The 18307-nt window shown below is 38.9% G+C and overlaps 1 protein-coding gene across 1 annotated transcript in view; it reads left to right on the top strand.

Annotated features, from left to right (window-relative positions):
• Window positions 1-12039, top strand: part of TRMT11 (tRNA methyltransferase 11 homolog) — a 65494-nt gene extending 53455 nt beyond the window's left edge. Inside the window, 1 exon segment of the mRNA XM_044249397.1 lies at window positions 11467-12039. Within this exon segment, the coding sequence (XP_044105332.1) occupies window positions 11467-11598 (132 nt within the window). The 3' untranslated portion in view covers window positions 11599-12039.
• Window positions 12040-18307: the final 6268 nt, after the last annotated feature.

Below are 18307 nucleotides of genomic sequence, written 5' to 3'. Positions count from 1 at the left end.
TAGGAACTAATAAGTTGTTTTATTTTTATCTGGTGTGTCAGTTCTGTATTCTTTTAATATTTGAGGTTAAGTTCTGATTTTTATAAAGTTAATGTATCTTTCCATTGAGACCATGTAGAAAGTACTTATAGTTCTCTGTTGCCATGATAGCATAAATATCCATGATGATCTTTTTATAGTTAGGAAGAAATTATGTGCTGAGTGCCTGATATCAAAGTTGAATCATGAAATGTTACTCATTTTCAGAACTTAATGACAATTTTAATATATTAAAATAATAGACTATAGGTAACTTATTATCTTGCAGAAAAATGAAATTTTTAAAGTACAGATTATTTATGAATACCTAATTTAGGGATAAAGATTTCCACCCTTACCTTGGTCCCACTAAGAATAATGCTAGAGGTTTCTCTTAATAGTATTAGATGCCAGACTTTTGACCTACTTGTCCTTGGTTTGCAAATGGCCTAGTGCTGTTTATAGTTGTATAACTTTAGCACAAGTGGTTTCTATAGCTACTGTCCAGTACCAGATGTAGAACAGTGGGAAGCTTTGATAAAGGGAGAAGGATTTTTAAACAAAAGCCGGACATGGGTCATTACCCTGATGCTGAACCAAGGCCCCTTATATTCAGCACTGTCATTTACCTTTCATTTCACTCTCTACTGATTACAAGAAAGAGAATGTACTCACTTTTTTTCTTCCATCTCTTTGCTTTCTTCCTCTTACCTTATGTAAGAATGTATATTATAGCTTTAATCCACTTTAAGAATACAGGAGTGAGTCTTTCTTGACAAAGTTAGATGAGCGTTGTTAGTTTGGTGGCTTTCACTATGATGACAGCATCATTGGTTTTTACTTATCATAGAATAAGTTTCATAAGCCATTTGTACTCAGTTGTTTGCAATGAAACTGCTGTTTTATGTAAACTACTGTCACTCTGAGAATATAAATGACTTAAGGTTAATACTACTAGTGAGGTAGAAGAAATCATTATCTCACTATCAGGAACTATCAGTAAGTAAAAAAGGACAACTTAAACCTGACCCATAATTATAACAGAAACCATTTGGATTTCTTATGAATGGCTCTGGTCTTCTACAGCTTAATTCCCAAAATGACACTTTTCTAGGGAATATGTCGTGTTTTTAAATAGTAATTTTATACATTGATGATTATCCTTAGGTATTATCATCAAAGTCTGGAGGATTCTATAAAAGTAACTTCTTTTGGCAGTAAAAGGACACAGTGAGGGAGAACTTGGCATTAGTCAGAATGTGGATGGGGGTGATGTGAGAGGTGAAGCACGGAGTTGTTTACTAGTATAGGATCAGGTTGGGGGGATCCAGTCTGTAGTAGAGGATAGGGTGAGGGGCAAGGAAGTTGAGGAAACTCATACAGGATGACTCCCTTTTTCTCTGTAAAAGAGGTTGTAAGTTTTTGCTGGAGGTGGATAAACATATTAATGTAAGGTCTTGAGGACAGATGAAATTTTATAAAAGGTGCTGTGAGAAAGAGAAACAAAACTATATCTTTTAATGATTTTTACATTCACGTACTTCTCATATTTTTGTATGTTTTCTTTCCCTGACTTGATTACATGTTCCCTGAGGGGAAAGCCCTGGTTTTCATCACTCATCATGTGTTTATAGGACCATTTGTGTAAGGTGGTGAAGCTAAACTGAGTTAAGTCATAGTCCTTATCCTTAGAGAGCCTTGCACGTAAGAGAAGTCACTTGAACACTTGACTCGTTCCAGCCTCATGTGTTTGGTTTTGTAGTGATCTGTGCAAGGTGCTGTGTGAACACCATAGAGCATCTACTTGAGAAAATGGTATTCAAGCCAAGAGAGGATGCCAGTATTTTGAGCAAAGGTACAGAGGCATGAGACAGATTGTGGAACATTCAGTAATCCCTAGACATTTTAGCATGACTGAAATACTAAGTATTCAGGGTGGATGGAATGGTTGGTTGGAAGCAAAGTTGAACCCCAAAGAATGTCTGCTCCTGAAGGTCTTGACGTACCAAAGAACTTCAAGTTTATCTTTGTGGTGATGGCAAGCCGTGAGGGTTATTAGATAGAAGAATGGCAGAAGTTGGTGTTTTCTGCAGGCAGGTTTGAGTTGTGGAAAGATACCTGCGGTACCAGTGTGGAGGCTCCTGACGTCATGCAAAGATGATGAAGCTATAAACTAAAAAAGGTAGAATTGGAGATTGTAGAGGAGTTAATAGAATGCAGAGTTTCTTGGGCAGGTAGACACGATAGGACTTGATGACTGATTGGATAATTGGGCGGAGGGTGACAGGTGTTAACTTCCAGAAATCTGGGTTGAGATAATTGAGTGGATGATAGTTTTTTTGCATATGTTTATTCTCCTTTACCCCCTCCTCCTGAAGCATGTGGGGGCTTTTCTAGGCTACTGCTCTTGCAGTGTCCCAGCTGCCTTCCCTGGTTCTGTGCTTTCTCCTCCCATTGGATTTTCTACACAGTAGCCAGAAGTATCTTTAAGAATGTACATGGGGGGACGCCTGGGTGGCTCAGTTGGTTGGACGACTGCCTTCGGCTCAGGGCGTGATCCTGGAGTCCCGGGATCGAGTCCCACATCAGGCTCCCAGCTCCATAGGGGAGTCTGCTTCGCTCTCTGACCTTCTCCTCGCTCATGCTCTCTCTCACTGTCTCTCTCTCTCAAATAAAAATAAAAAAAATAAAAAATCTTTAAAAAAAAAAAAAAGAATGTACATGGGTAAGCTCTGTGATCTCATGGCACATTGGTAGTGCATCTGACTCCAGAATATAAATAGGTATTGAAACTCCCCTGCTTAAAAGTCATCAAGGACTTTCTGTGGAATTTAGAATGAAATGCAGAATCTTTCCCATAAGCTTTAAGGCCAGCATGGTCTATTTCTGGCCTGTCTTTCCCATTTCATTATGTGTCACCTTTGCTTTTGTTGCCTAAGTCTTAGCCACACTGGCCTGTCTTCAGGTCCCATAGTGTATTCTCTCTTTCTAGTCTCGGAGTCTTCTCACGCTGAGTTTCCTCTCTTGTTGTATTCCCTACAGTGTTTTCTTCCCTTCTCTTTCTATAAGTTTAATTTCTTTTTTAGTTCTCAGGTAGATACTAGTTCTTAGGGAAGTCTTTTTTGTCCATACTCTTTACACCATCTAGCTAGCTGTCTCATATTCTTATGGTAACCCTTTCTTTCCAGTGTTTAGTCACAGTTAGTAATGCTAAGTATATGTTTGGGTATATATTCTTAAATGTCTGTCTTCCACTTGCATATAAGCCCTGTGAATTCACAGATCTTGACAGTTTTACCCAGTTTAACAAATACTAACGGAATGGCTAGTAACTGTCCAGGGGTTATTTGAGGTCCTCTGGAATTAAAACCAGCCAAATTCAATAATATTTAAATAATCTATTTGAAGGAAGAGTAGGAATGGATAGTTAGCGCTCAAAGTTTTCTGTTTGAAAGTACACAGAATTTTGTCATTACCTGACATCGCTCTTCAAAAATCAGTGTTAGAAAACGTTTGAGTCCCTCAATACCTAGGCCTCATTTCTAATGAGAAGTAAGCCAAAAAAGGAGTCGAATTCACCATATTGTGGAAAATCATAACACCTTCTTTCAGTTTAAGGAGGAGATGATAGCAAAGAATGGCAGGTTTCTGGGAGAAAGCAGTAATCAGAAGGATAGTTTTACCTAAGTGGATTTCTCAATGAAGAATCTTCAGTTCCTTTAAAGTCAGTGATTTATGATGCCCAGTTTGAGAAACACTCTTTCATGTGTCTATTCTCACAGTATAATTCAGGGTATCATTATATCCATTTAAAGTATCCGCCTCAAATGTTACTGCAAAACATACAATATTGTTTCTTTTCATGAGCATTTATTCCCATTGAGATTAAAAATTATTAAATTATAAGTGGCTGAAGTACTTTCCTTTTAATGTCTTTTTTGTTCCTTACTCTTTGTAGAATTGTAAAAATTAGAGTCCTAATTAACTTGAATAAGGATTAACTTGAACAAGGTCTAGTTTATGTACTTTTTCTTTCTTTGATTAGAGGATAATTTGCAGTTCTAGGTTGGACATGGAGGACAGTGATATACTTTAGAGTTACCAAGGTGGATTTTTATTTGTATATTTCCACATCATCCTTTAAAAAATAAAATGGTGTGAATAAATGCTAATGTTTCCTGATGAAAGATGGCCATCGTGGTCATGCTGGTGCTCTGTGACTCTAGATGTTTACAGCAGGCAGGACTCAAAAACAGGGAGGGACTGACGGTCAGATGTACCGTCAACTGTCCTTTAATGATCATTAACCCACATCAAGAAATACCTTAAGGAAAAAAAAAAAAAAAAAGAAAAAAGAAATACCTTAAGGAATGATTTATCTACTTCAGCCAGCAGAGGGCAGTATGCACATAAAAGTACACTACCAATTGTAAGGTTTCTTTGGCAATTGTGTTAAAATTCCTCGAGTGGTTTATGTTTAGAATTAGCAGTACTGATAGGGCAGGAAATTGGCTGGGTGGGACAGTGGTTAAAGGGGTTTTGTCTAAAAGCTTAGATCAGAAATACATGCTACCATAATGTTGCTGTACCATGAGGAATGTCCTCTAACTGTCAAACTCCACTTTGAATGACCCACTAATCTATCATGTGGGAAGTTAACTCTTTAACTATTGTTTTGATATAATTTCTACTAAAAAAATAAGTTTGATGGAAAAAGCATGGGTTTCAAAGTCTGATCTAGGCCACAATTCTGCAAATGCTACCTACTGACTGTGTGATCTGTAACAGACAACTTAGACTGGTTCAGTTTCCATTTCCTTATCTGCAAAATTTACATAATGATCTTCTAGGAAAAGATGCAGAAAATAATTGACTTTTGTAAAACAGTTGTAAATATAAATTGTTTTCTTGAATCAGAACTTGTTATTTCTCGTCAAATTTATGCTGTTTATCTTGCAATATTAAGTGATAGGTTTGAAAGCAGAATGATTCCATTATATAGCCATCCGAGGCTAGTACAGATTTTCCTCCAGAAAGTGTTATAAAAAAACAATATATTTGGTAAGGTGTTGATATCTCAAATAGATAAAGAATTTATGAAGCTGAACACCAGAAAAAAAGCAACCTAATTAAAAAATGGACAGAGGACCTCAATAGACATTTTTCCAAAGACATGCAGATGTCCAACAGACATATGGAAAGATGCTCAATATCACTCATCATCAGGGCAATACAAATCAAAATCACAATGAGATGTCACCTCACACCAGTCAGAATGACTAGTATCAAAATGACAAGAAATAGCAGATGTTGACAAGGATGTGGAGAAACAAGAACCCTCAAGCACTGATGGTGGTAATGTAAATTGGAGCAAGTACTGTGGAAAACAGTATGGAAAACAGTGATTTTCCTCACATACCATATGATCCAGTAATTCCACTACTGGGTATTTACCCAAAGAGATTAAAGACATGAATTCAAAAAGATACACACACCCCTCTGTTTATTGCAGCATTATTTACAGTAGCCAAGGCACAGAAGCAATCCAGGAATTCATCAATTGACGAATGAATAAAGAAGATCTGGTGTATATGTACAATGAAATACTATGTAGCCATAAAAATATGGGATTTTGCCATTTATGACAGTATGGATGGACTTAGAGGGTATAATGCTAAGTGAAATCAGACAGAGAAAGGCAAACACTATATGATTTCACTTAGCTGTGGAATCTAAAAAGCAAATGAACACATGGACTCTTTTTTTTTTTTTAAGATTTTTATTTATTTACTTGACAGAGAGACAAAGAGAGAGGGAACATAAGCAGGGGGAGTGGGAGAGGGAGAAGCAGGCTCCCCGCTGAGCAAGAATCTTGCCCAATGTGGGGCTCAGTCTCAGGACCCTGAGGTCATGACCCAAGCCAAAGGCAGACGCTTAGTGACTGAGCCACCTAAGTGCCCCCAAACTGACTCTTAAATACAGAAACAAGCTGGTGGTTACCAGAGGGAAAGTGGGTATGAGGGTATGAGGGGATTAAGAGATACAGACTTCCAATTATAAAATAGGTGATGGAAATGAAGACATGTGCAGTATAGGGAGTATAGTCAATAATATTGTCATATGTGGTGACTGATGGTGATAAACACTGTGGTGAGCATTGAGTAATGTACAAAATTGTTGAATCACTATGTTGTTCACCTGAAACTAATATAACACTGTATCCACTATACCTCAGCAATAAAATTTTTTAGATGCTAAGTGTCTAAGAAACAGTGTAATTGATAATTTTAATATTTTAATCGTAACTCCTTAACTACTAACATGCTCCAAAATTTAACTGGTAGTTTTGAAATTTGGGAAGGATAGTCTGTGATCATGCACTGCCATAGTTTTCTCTCTGGGCATTTCTTAAGTCTTTGTGTGTTTTTATTTTCCATGAAGTATTTTCTTGCTTACTAATAACTGGCGGAACTCAGGTTTTAGGATACATAGATGATACAAAGACTGATAGTGTTAGAGAGATTTGGAAGTGTTAGGGAGACCAGCAGTCAAAGACCAGCAGGGGCAAGCTTGAGCTTGACGTATGAAGGACATCAAGGGTTGTGTTGCTTGAGGATACTCTTCTCCTTTTAGTTAGCACTTTGGTCTTCAAGATACGGAGTTGAAAAAAAAATCTGCAGATATTCTTGGTTGAGATGGGCTGGGAATGTGAATAGAGAGGAGTCATAAAAAGGCGATGAAAAATATGTAGAGTTGAATATCATCATCTCAAGTGTGAGCCCTGATAAACTGAAGATAGAATCAAAGAAAAAAGAAAAAAACCAATCAAGCTTGCTATTTTCTTCAGCATCAAGGTAGCCTAAATTCTGAACAGTTGCAAATAGTAGATTTCATGTGGAAAGGATATATTTTAAATGTGTATTGTTCACAGGTGTGTGGTATTGACATGTATGACATGTATATGATAATATGTGATAGACTGTAGGAACTACCGAATGTTTCATGTGGAACATTTTATGAACTATGATGTTTCCACTTAGATGAAAGTGGTAGCTGACATTCCTGGGGTGTCTCTCTTACCTTGAAGCAAGACTTAATGCTACTAGGTAATGGAGCGGCTCTTGCCATATCTCTGACTGCACAAGAGATTTGGAGTTTTTGGGTTTTTCAGGAGTTTTTGTTATGAATATCTTATTTCATGATCAGCCTTTCAGAAGAAGGCATTCCAGCATTGGACCCAAACACATACCTCACACTGATTATTCTGTACTCCCGGAGAGATAAAATAGGAATTTTTTTTTCCTCCCAGAGGTTGCATCTCTAAGGTTATTGCCTTTCCTAACTTTTTCCAGGAGCATGTATTTCTCTGCCTCTAGGTCCCTGTACCACTGAATATATGGTCTGGTAGGGGCTTATTTTGCTTTTACTCTATTCTGAGGAAGTCTTGAGATCTAAACTACTCAAATAAATATGCCATATGTAGTATAATGTTTTCCTTTTCTTTTGTTGAAAGATTTTATTTATTTGAAAAAGTAATAGAGCTTGAGCAGGGTTGAAGGGCAGAGGGAGCGGGAGAAGCAGACTCCCCACTGAGCAGGGAGCCTGGCACAGGGCTTGATCCCAGGATCCCAGGATCATGATCTGAGCCGAAGACAGACACTTAACCAGCTGAGCCACCCAGGTGCCCCGGTAGTACGTTTTCTTGATAGCCATTAATTAGCATAGATCATAATTACTCCTTTTGGGTTTTCCAGGCTCCTACTGTTCATTTCTGTTCTCTTACTCTGATCGTCCATATTCTCTGCTTTTTATCACCAGTTTGTCATGTTTATGTCCTTTAGGTCAAAGACAAGCTATTTTGTTAAGCTATCTCTTTGGTCTGTGGGGAAGCCTGTCTCCCGTTGTGTTTCAGCTTTTGTCTTGTACTTTTGCTTCCCCGGGTGAGCTGTGTAATTGGCAGTGTACGTGGTCTAGACCCACTAGCAACTGAGCCTCAGTCTCCAGCCCATCCTCAAATGTCTTACTCTAAGCCTGCGTGTTGGAATCTATCTTCTCGTCTTCACCACTGCAGCTCTAGAACATTCCCTGAAGTAGTCTCCAGTGCATTTCAGCAGAGAGGTGATCGTGTGTGGCTTGGAGGTGTCACAGGGAGGAGAGAAGCCAGAAGGCAGACCTGGGAAGGACCTCACTGCCTGATTCCTCCGGTGTGGCAGAGGAAATGGAGAGGCTATTCAGCAGACCGATGGTGCAGTTGACTCATCCCAGACAGTGAGGGGAAAGCCTCAGAATTGGGGGGAGTTTGAACCCATTTGGATTTTAGCCAGAAATACTGACATATTACGTTTGTGTTTGAACAAGTTGAGTTTGGTCTCAGTAAGGAAAATAGACTGGAGAGGGAGCCGCTGAAGTCATGGCAACCGGCCGTTTAGGGGAAAAAGGCAGGAAGATACAATGAAGCTGAAACTCCTTACTGACACTGTGGGCGAGAGAAGTGGATTTGAGACATTTAGGATGCAGAATGGAAGATTCGAGGTCTGACTCAATGTGAGAGGAAAATGAAGAGGAATTTGACCCAGGCTTCTGATTTCAGTGCCCAGGTGGAGAATGACGCACGGAGCTGTGAGGAGAAGTCAAGCAGCCGGAGAGATGTTGGCATCTGGATGGAGCTCTGAAGTGTAACCAAGTGACATTTCTGCCAGGATGATGCTAACGTAGGTCAGGAAGTGGACACATTTTCTGGAGATCTTATTTGATACAGGGATAAAATTTAGAATACTTGGAGGAGCGGATGATGGCATATCCCTTCCTTTCAGCTGACTCTTTTGAGTCAGACTTTTGATGAAAGTTGAAACATGCAAGCCAAGGTTAAATGCTGGATTGTTCTATATTGCTGCTGTCCTTGAACAGTTCTGAGACGTGGACCAGACTAGAATCTTCTTCTGAAATCGATGACACTCATAGGATTATGGTATCCCTCAGGCATCCTTGTGGCTCCCTAGATGTTCTCTTCGTATAAAAATTTTTGTTTTGAAATTATCCTCTTGTTTCACTGAAGTAATCCTCTTAGTTGCTAGCACTAAGTTGGTAAAACTTCCGATCCAGTTCTGTTGCTTCGTGGGTAGGCAGCTCAGCTGTCAAAGGCTTAGTTTATCATCTGGATCCCCAGAGATACTCCTTGAGTTGAGGAAAAAGTTAGCTCTGTTGGAGAAATCCTCATTATGTTGCAGTTAAGAGTATGGTATCAGGGGTCAAGTAGATGTATGTTTAAATCCTTATCACTTACCAGCTGTGCTCTCTTGGGCCTGTATTCTTTACTTCCTCATCTGTGGGGGATGCTAGTAGTAGTGTACTTCTCTCTGAGAGCTGATGGGTTTATATAAAACGTTTGTATTGTTTTTGGCCCATAGTAAATTCCTTAATCGTGTATACCTACAGGTTGATCAGATAAGATTTATCTTTTATCTTTTAGAAATTATGTAGCCTGAAGTTAGTAACAATTGGCATGTTTTCATGTGCTTGCAGGAATTTATAGTTAGTGTATAAAGTATATATAAGTATATTAGTGACACGAATATACTTAGTGTCATAAAATTTAAGTGGTATTTTAAAAATTTGATACTTTACCTTTATTCTCATGGTTTACTTTTTTAATGACGTGATTGTTAGAAGCAATACAGCATGCAGGTTAAGAGCTCAGTCTCTAGAGATGTATTTATACCTTGGCTTTTTAACTCAAGAGCTGTGTGACTGTGGGCAAGCTAGTTAACCTTTCTATGCCTCAAGTTTCCTCATCTGTAAAGTGGAGACAACTGTAGGCTGTTCTTATACTGTCATTGTAAGGATTGAATGAGTCATTGTATATAAAGCGCTTGGAACAATGCCTGGTACATAAGTAGCCTTGTACCTGCTTTTGGGTCATAAGTGCCTCAGGCCTGGTAGTTTTTTTTCCTTGTGCAGAGAAAATGGATGGTGTTATTTCTTACAATTTCTAGGGTAGTATTTTTCTTTTCACTAATTCCTGTACTGAGCTGGCTGAGGTACTGATCAAATGGGGAGCTACTAGACACAGCAGGCGTATGGGAAAGGGGTTCCAGTCCAAGGTGGTGGGGGTGACAACACAGGTTGTCCTATGTTCTTCCTGAGACCATGAAAAAGATAATAAGGAAACTCACAAGAGAATGAAGCCTTCATAGCAGAGAGAACAAGAGAGATGAACCAACAAAATTCTTAGGAGAGGAAAGTAGAATCCTGTGGATAAGTGAAATGGAACACAGGCTGCATGCAACACGGAATGGCAGAACGGTGCCACAGGGAAGGCCTTTTTTTCTTTTTTTGTAATGAATCCGGAAATCTGGGCAGGTTTAATAATTTTGGGTTTTGTGTGATTTGTTTGTTTGTTTTTTAATATCTGTGGCAAAATCATTTCTGAAAAAACAAATCAGCCGATGTAATTTTGCTACACCTGGGCTTTTATTGAATGTTAGATATGAGGAGAAAGATAAAGATACTCATCTCATATGGGAATAAGGAAAAATGTAAAAATATTTTGAAGATTGTTGTATTCCAGATATATTTATAGGTACCATTTTGATACTGAAACCTAGATATAAAAAATTAGGCTTTGTATTTTCTAATTGTGTCTTTACATTTGTTCTCAAAATCACATCAATTTACATGCAGTAGAATCTGAATTTACAGAAGTACATAGGAAGTGAGATTTTGAGATTTTATTTCTGATTAGATTTTTTCACAGTTTGAGATGGCATAGTGAAATTGGATGAGAAGCTCATTAGCCCTCAGTTTCCTAGGATGAAGTAGAGCATTCTACCCCAGGTTTGTATTTCCAGTGCCTAAACATCAGTCTGAGCCCCAGTCCTTCCCTGTCTCTTGACATCTTAAAGTATGGAAATCACTTGTTTAGCCTCTTCATCTACTGTGGTTAAAGTTGCCAGGACTAGTTTATTTCGTGGACTAAATATGGATATACCTCCATATAGTTTTATTTCTCTGTATGACATCATAGAAAATTATTGTTAGATATCTTTGGAGTAGAAGCTTCCTGGTGTGATGATTCTTATAGTCACAGTTGATTTCAGTTTGTGCTAAACCGTGAATCTGAAGATGCTCGTGATTGTTTCGACTTGTGTTGCCCGTGGTGGTTCTCTTTGGCCCTCTCTGGATCTCTGTTTTTCCAGCAAAAACTATGTGGTCTCTCTGTGCAGAGAATTGTTGCGTGGATCACACAAGATGAAGCAGATGAAAACACTTTTGGATATGCAAGCTTGATACAGATACAGAGCAGTGGTGTATTTCTAATTCAGATAATAAAGAAAAACAAACATGCCCCAGAGAGGGGAGATTTTGCTTAAAGTAATAACTGCATTGGTTTCCAGCTAAGCAAAGAAATAACTCAAACATCTTTGTTTTCTATATTTTCTAACCAACCAGAACCGGGACGAGTATTCACATCTGTTAAGCGATCACTTTCTCCTATACCAAGGTCATAATTCCTTCCGTGAGAAATATTTCAGTGGCGTTACAAAAAGAATTGCCAAGGAAGAGAAATTTAGCCAACAGTGAAAATTAAGATTTTGACAATGGGAAGAGTAAGGATTTAACAGGAAAGACATCTGGATGTGAACGTCCATGTATGATACAGATAACATATACTCTTTTAAATAATTTTATATAACAAAATAAAAGCTACAAAGTAAATTGAACAATTCTCTTACAATTAGCTTTGTTTTATAGATTATTTTGTTGTATGTGGTCTTTGGAACCTTATTTAATTTATATTTGTATTTTCAAGTATTATGGAAATTGAAAACAGTTATATTTTTGATAATTAATTTGCAAGGAGAGCTGATTTTGTTGACTTCTTAAACAGATACCTGCCGAATATGTTATAAGCAATTAACTAACCATGATTAAGAATTTATTCATCAGTGGGTTTGTTTATTTGGTTTCTGATTGTAATTGATTTACAGTGCCACTAATAAAGCTTATTGAGGATTCCTAAAATTGTGTTGTATTCACTATTTTTTGGGGGAAGGTGATAAAGGAAAAGATTTTTTTTTTTTTTTTTTTTAATGAATTCCAGGCTAGTATGTAATGACAGTGATGATGGTTAGGAGGAGAAAGGCTAGGACCTGGCGACCTGAAAAGCTCCCCAACTCCTTGAAGCCTGTCCACATCTGAAGCTCGTCTATACCTTGGACTTGCTCCTGCATTCCTAGACCTCGGTCAAATTAACTACCCACAATTTTTGGTTTAGAGAGTAACCGATAGTTAAAGAGCAGAAACAACAACACAAGTCCTTGATGGTTCCCTAATGGTATTAGGCCTAATCAGAGCTCTTTGAAATAGAAGCTATATTTTTCTTGAAGGAGAAACTTTGCTGAGTCTACATTGTGTCCATCATGAAAATATCTTGTTTGAAAACCACTCTACCCATTAAATCAGGATGCTAATAGCTTTCCTGTTCTTGGTGGTCAAATGTATCTCAGCAGGGTAGCAGTAAACGGATCTCTCCTTCTAACCATAGCCTATTTTTATTTATGCTATTATTATTATTATTTTAGTGTAACTGCTGACTTTTATGGGCTCCCAATTTGAATCTGCATGGCTTAGGACCTCCAAAAGACCTGCCCAAGCAGAGAGAGAGAGAGAGAGGAGGCCATCTGCATAGTTCTTTTCTTGTCCTGCAACCCTGCATCTCAGCAGCAGATCTCAAACGTTTCAGTGATTGTTTTGTTTAGGATTCTGGGTGATTTTTTGGTACACTGGGGAAAATCTAAAAGTATTCAAGGATAATATATTTTCAGTATTTCTGTTTATAAACTATCTTACTTAAATTTTTTTGAGGTTATATGGAGGGTGAATTTGCAACTCTGTAGCTGACTGAATTTAGCATATGAGATTTTATAACCTTGTCCTTTTTTGTTTTTGTTTTTGTTTTTGCTTATCACAAAAATTAGTCCAAATAGTTCTGGAAAAGTTATATTACTTTAATCACTTTGTCCTTAAAAATTGTCTAATATTAAAAAAAACATTTCAAATTATTTCTTCTTACTACCAACTGAGGTCTTCTGAGTTTCCATTCTTCCTCATCTTTATCATCAAATTCAGTCTCCTCGAAATATCAGTAGGTAGACTCAGAGTGTGAATGTGTGTTAGTATTTTGAAGTTGGTACTTAGAAGTGAAAAAGAAACCTGATCACTTTCAACCAATTTTGATTTTAAAGCAGAGGTCTCAACTCTTATTCTAAAAAAAAAGAGACTATTTTCTGGCATCAGGATCTTATTACTTTCTTTGTAAGTTATAGCAGATCATTTCCAGGAGTGTTTTGGTTGTATGCGTGCTCCTTATGCACTTACTAGGAGAATATCCCCTAGTAAAGTGCCTACATTTTGGATAGTCCTGTAGTATGAATTTATAGTGGAATCTGTGTGTGAACCCTAGGTGGTCTGTTGGCTGGCCTATTTCATGTACATAACATGACAAAATCTATCATTTTGTTTCTGGCACATATTAAATATCCATAAAATCCAGATGGGTACCTTGGTGGTGTTTCATCCATTCTGGTGGGGATTTGTTTTTGCTGGGATAGCTGGGAGGAAATGGTGGAGTGGATGGTCTTTGGTGTTTTTAGCCAGAGTGGCCAGCAGATTAAAAAAAGAAAAAACAAAATTAAAATCTGCTACAAGTTTCTCGCCACTTCCCACCCATGGTGACCCGGGTTTTGGCCAGCTCACCACTAACTTCCTTATGACTAATATTCTTTAAATACAAAGATTGAGCAATAAAACATTTCAAACTCTTTAAATTCTGGGAGGTAAGTCAGTATTACCACTATTTCCTTATGGACAAAACTCACTCAAAATTTGAGATTCCCTTCATATTTAAGAAAAGTGGTGATTACAAGTAGAAGTTTGTTGGGACAGTCGAGTATGAGTTAACATACCAGATGCATTGTAGTGAATGTGTTTATATTATTGGATGAAAAATGTGCTTTAGAAGTTTGAGACTTAGAAACAGCTTTTGAGGTAATATGTTTTATACTCTTATAATTAAATTAAAGGAGCAGGGGCTTGACTTTTTTTTCTAGCATCAGGAAATTAGATATTAAGGTTGTATTATCTAGATGCCAATATAAGCAAATCTGGCTCTTGAATCAAAGGCCTCAGTTGTTTTGAGTTAGGGGAACTGCTGACATCCTATGCTGGAAGTATTATCGGGTATTGATAATCCAAAGAAATACGGAATTAAATATGTTTGTATGTTGGAAATTGAATGTAACATTTTGGGGGGAATGATCTTTCTATACCATTTTAGTCTCCCTAAAAAAAAGCACAGTGGAAATAAGCTGATGTTAATGGTTCTATTAGGAAAAAAATTCTTTGTAGCTAAAGCAGGGCGTAAGTAAATAAATTCATTAATGGAGTATAGGGGTGGAAATGGAGGTGGGTGTTGCTGAGAAAATTGATGACCTCATTGTTGATTTTCCTGTTTGACCAAAAGGGGATAAATTATACCAGAGTAAGGACTTTGGCTCTTTTTACAAGAGCATGGTTTTGCTCCATTATAAAGTTATTTAGAAAACTAAACACTTGTTAAGAATCTTTTTTCTTAGAAGGATTGTATTCATAGAATAAGTGAAGTCTACTTTTATTTCCAACTCATCCACTCCCATTTTTCTCAGATATTTATCAAGTAATGTGGTTTGTAATCCAAACAAAAAAAAGTGCCTTAATCCAGAACATACACACGGACACAATAACACTAGACTGATGATGTTTGTACTTTACTAAAACACTGAGATCGTCTCTAAAACAGAGTGGTTTGAGAACATAAGGTCTAGAGTGTAAAGAATTGTAATGGAATGATAAACATATCTGTGATTCTATCTAGCCATAGAATCATAGAGACAGCACATTCCTGTCTATCCTTTGGGGTGAAAAAGCTTACGAGGGAACCTGACCCTATTTCCTTAACAGAGGCCTGCCTCAGGATGTTCATATGTTTCACTGTGTGGGATAAGCAAATTGACATTTAGACATAACTGAGACCAACCTGGAATTTGGCTCTTATCCCTTCCTTCATAAGCCATTGAAGACAGGCTCTTAGGGGGATGGAGGCTAAATTGTCATGGCAGTTTCTTAAGAAGCCTGGGTCATGGAACAAAATGGAGCTTAATAGATGAATGTTAAGATAAGCCAGTCTTGCTTTCTGTAGCTGCTAGCCTTATTTCTCGGGATATTAGGATGTATTCAGTATATTTTTGTCCTAGAATTTGAATGTTCTTACTAAGATAATATTGCAAGGATGCCAAACTGAACTGCCTAAAAAGGAATCTGCTTTGACCTCTACGCCTTTAAAATCTCTCCTTTAATCAAGCCTTCCTGACTCTCTCCTGAGGGCTTATTGGAAGAACTCTATTTTGTCTAACATCCAGCAGTGAAGATTAGCTGGGCTTATGTGTGAAATTAGTCAAATTTAAAAAAAAAAATAAAAGGCCGTGGAGAAAATTAGAATGGAAAACTCTAAATGGTGCTTCAGTTGAGTTTTGATGGATTGTACATATATTTTATCTAGTGTGTTGTGAGTTTGTGAAGTGGATTGCGATGGTCAAAACCAGTATTGGTAAGCTATAGAAATCTGTGGAAGCTCCTTAAGTGTTTATTTATTTATTTGTAAATTATGGCTGGAATATGGCTGGCACCAGTCTGAGTGCTGCCAGCACAAACATCAAAACTTTCTTTTTTTGCATTATTTTATTTTGCTACAACTTACACCTATGGGGAAACCGTTCTCCATAGCTATCTTGCATTTCTGTATATCCAAGGAGGTACTGACACCCTGTACCCTAGACTGCCTTTCTGAGGATATATGGGCACCATTGAAAGACAGTGTCTCCCCCTCCTCTGCCCATTCCCTCTTCTCTAAAAACTGTTAGAAAACTACTGTGCTTTTGCCAAAATTGAATACCGGAGCCATCCGACCTGTGTTTCCATTGTGGCGGAGATGAAACAGACTCATAACTATCAGGTGAGAAGGACCCAACGAGCCTCGTTTGTCAGATGGAACTGGCTTATTCAAAAGTGCAGCCGGCTGGGGCGCCTGGGTGGCTCAGGGGGTTAAAGCCTCTGCCTTAGCTCAGGTCATGATCCTAGGGTTCTGGGATCGAGCCCCGCATTGGGCTCTCTGCTCAGCGGGGAGCCTACTTCCTCCTCCCTCTCTCTCTGCCTGCCTCTCTGCCTACTTGTGATCTCTATCTGTCAAGTAAAAATAAATAAAATCTTAAAAAAAAAAAAAAGTGCAGCGGGCTTTGCCCCATTGGCAACCTGGATTAACATGAAAAGGTGACAGCTCTTTGGAGAAAACTTCATCTCTCATACCATTGCCCAAGACAAAGGCACTGACTCAGTGGCGTCCTTGATTCATAAAGTTTACATTTCAGGGGTTTAAAAATACATTTAGTTGTTGCATTTAGGAGATTGCTTCAGATCTGCCTCTTTAACTATTGGATTGGCCCAGTGGTCTTCCAAGGGCTGCTGCTATGGCTGTCTCATCTCAGTGCCACATATCAGAAATGGAGATGGAGCTGGTTGGTGGGGTCAGTGGGCAGAACACAAAGCTATTCTCATAGCTCCAGCTGGTACCCTCCTTGCTGAGCCTTGGTATATTTTTATTGACTACTAATGACCTCTGGTTTGGTCTGTCACTTGGAAAACTAGAGATTTGCAGATTAAAGGCACCTTCTTTAGGGGCTACAACTAGTGGACACAGATTGTGCCTGCTGAGAGAATGGTCTGGGTCATTCTCTGATGAGACCAACCAGAATAAAACAGTTGAGCTGGCATTAGCCAAATCGCTCTCCCTGTTGCCTGGACCCGTCATTGTCTCAAACACCGCAACACATCTGCCACTGTACATAGGACAAACCAAGTACTGTATTTCTGAGGCAGAGCTACCATTTGTTGCCAGACTTGTGACTCCTGCCAAAAGTCGACCTGGTTGCCTTGTGGCTGAGGAGACCACACGGCATGGGGTGTTGTCCAGCACGCTCCTGGCAGACTGAATTCTTCAGGTCTCTGCCCCACTCAGAGAGCTATTGGTTGTGCGTCACTGCTGTTGACACTTTCTCAGGTTACGTGTTGCTGTTCCAGTCCAATCAGGTGACTCCAGCCACACTACTTCAGCCCTTGAAAGTAATCTGTGTCAAGTGTTTAGCTTTTTGGACCATTTGGTATGACAATGGTATTATACCTTTTACTGCAAAAGCCACTCAACCATGGGCTGATAGTCAAAGTATTTGATAGACTTTCCATGCTCCCTACCATCCACAGGCATCTGGAATTTTTGAGCTTCGGAAATTTGCTCTATTTGTTCTGTGTTTTCTCTGGCAGTCCTTTACCAAGCCTTCTCAGAAAGGCTCAGTACATTGCTCCAAAGTTGGCTCAGAGTAGTGCCGTGTTTCGTCCTTTGTCAGACACCAACGTCTTAGCTGGTAGGTTTCAGACTCAGAGACAACTGGTGATCACTGACTGGAGTCTCAGGCAGCGCAAACTCTGCACAACCAACACCAAAGAGGGAGCGATGGCGACCTCGTCCAAAAGGACTCTTCCTGGTCAAGGCAAGAAAATAAAAATTCTAGCTGATTCATTGCCCTTACTCTTCTTCTTTATATTTTCCTCTGGATCCCAGAAAATGGTTTTTTAAAAACTCCAAATTTTCTATTTTATTTTAGTGGTAACCTCTGTTCCCTGTGCCTTACTCTACTTTTCTTGTTGTGTGTGTTGTAAGGCCCGCCTGCTGATGGGTTGATGCCAAGGCATAGCGTGCTGTCTAGGGAAGCTTCATGAAGTTCAGAATCACAGAAATGTGAACTGGGAACCAGCCAGGCAAGGCTGGAAAATGCAGCAGGAGGATGTCTGATTTCTCTCTCCCTCCCGCCACGGTGAGGGAGGACAGGGAATTACCTCAGTTATTTTCAGTGAGAATGCGCAGTAGGATCAGGTTTGGTCTGACTCTCACTTGGGCGCTAGTGGTTTGGAATGGTGGGAGATAGACTTAGAAGCTGGAATGCTAGTCAGGATACTGATGTGGACATCCACGTTAGAGGTGTGAAGATCACACCTAGAGCGAAGGTAGTAAGGGTTGGTTGGAGAGAAGGTGAAATGAGCAGGTCCCGGTAATTGATTGGGTACAGGGATGAGGAGTAAGGGATGATGTCCAGGGTTCCAGCTGGATGACTCAGTGGACGGCATGATACACACTGGGACAGAA

This window comes from Neovison vison, chromosome 1 (genome assembly GCF_020171115.1).
Source record: "Neovison vison isolate M4711 chromosome 1, ASM_NN_V1, whole genome shotgun sequence".
Lineage (NCBI taxonomy): Eukaryota > Metazoa > Chordata > Mammalia > Carnivora > Mustelidae > Neogale > Neogale vison.
The sequence above is the reverse complement of the archived record's forward strand: the minus strand, read 5'-3'. Positions and strand labels throughout refer to the sequence as shown.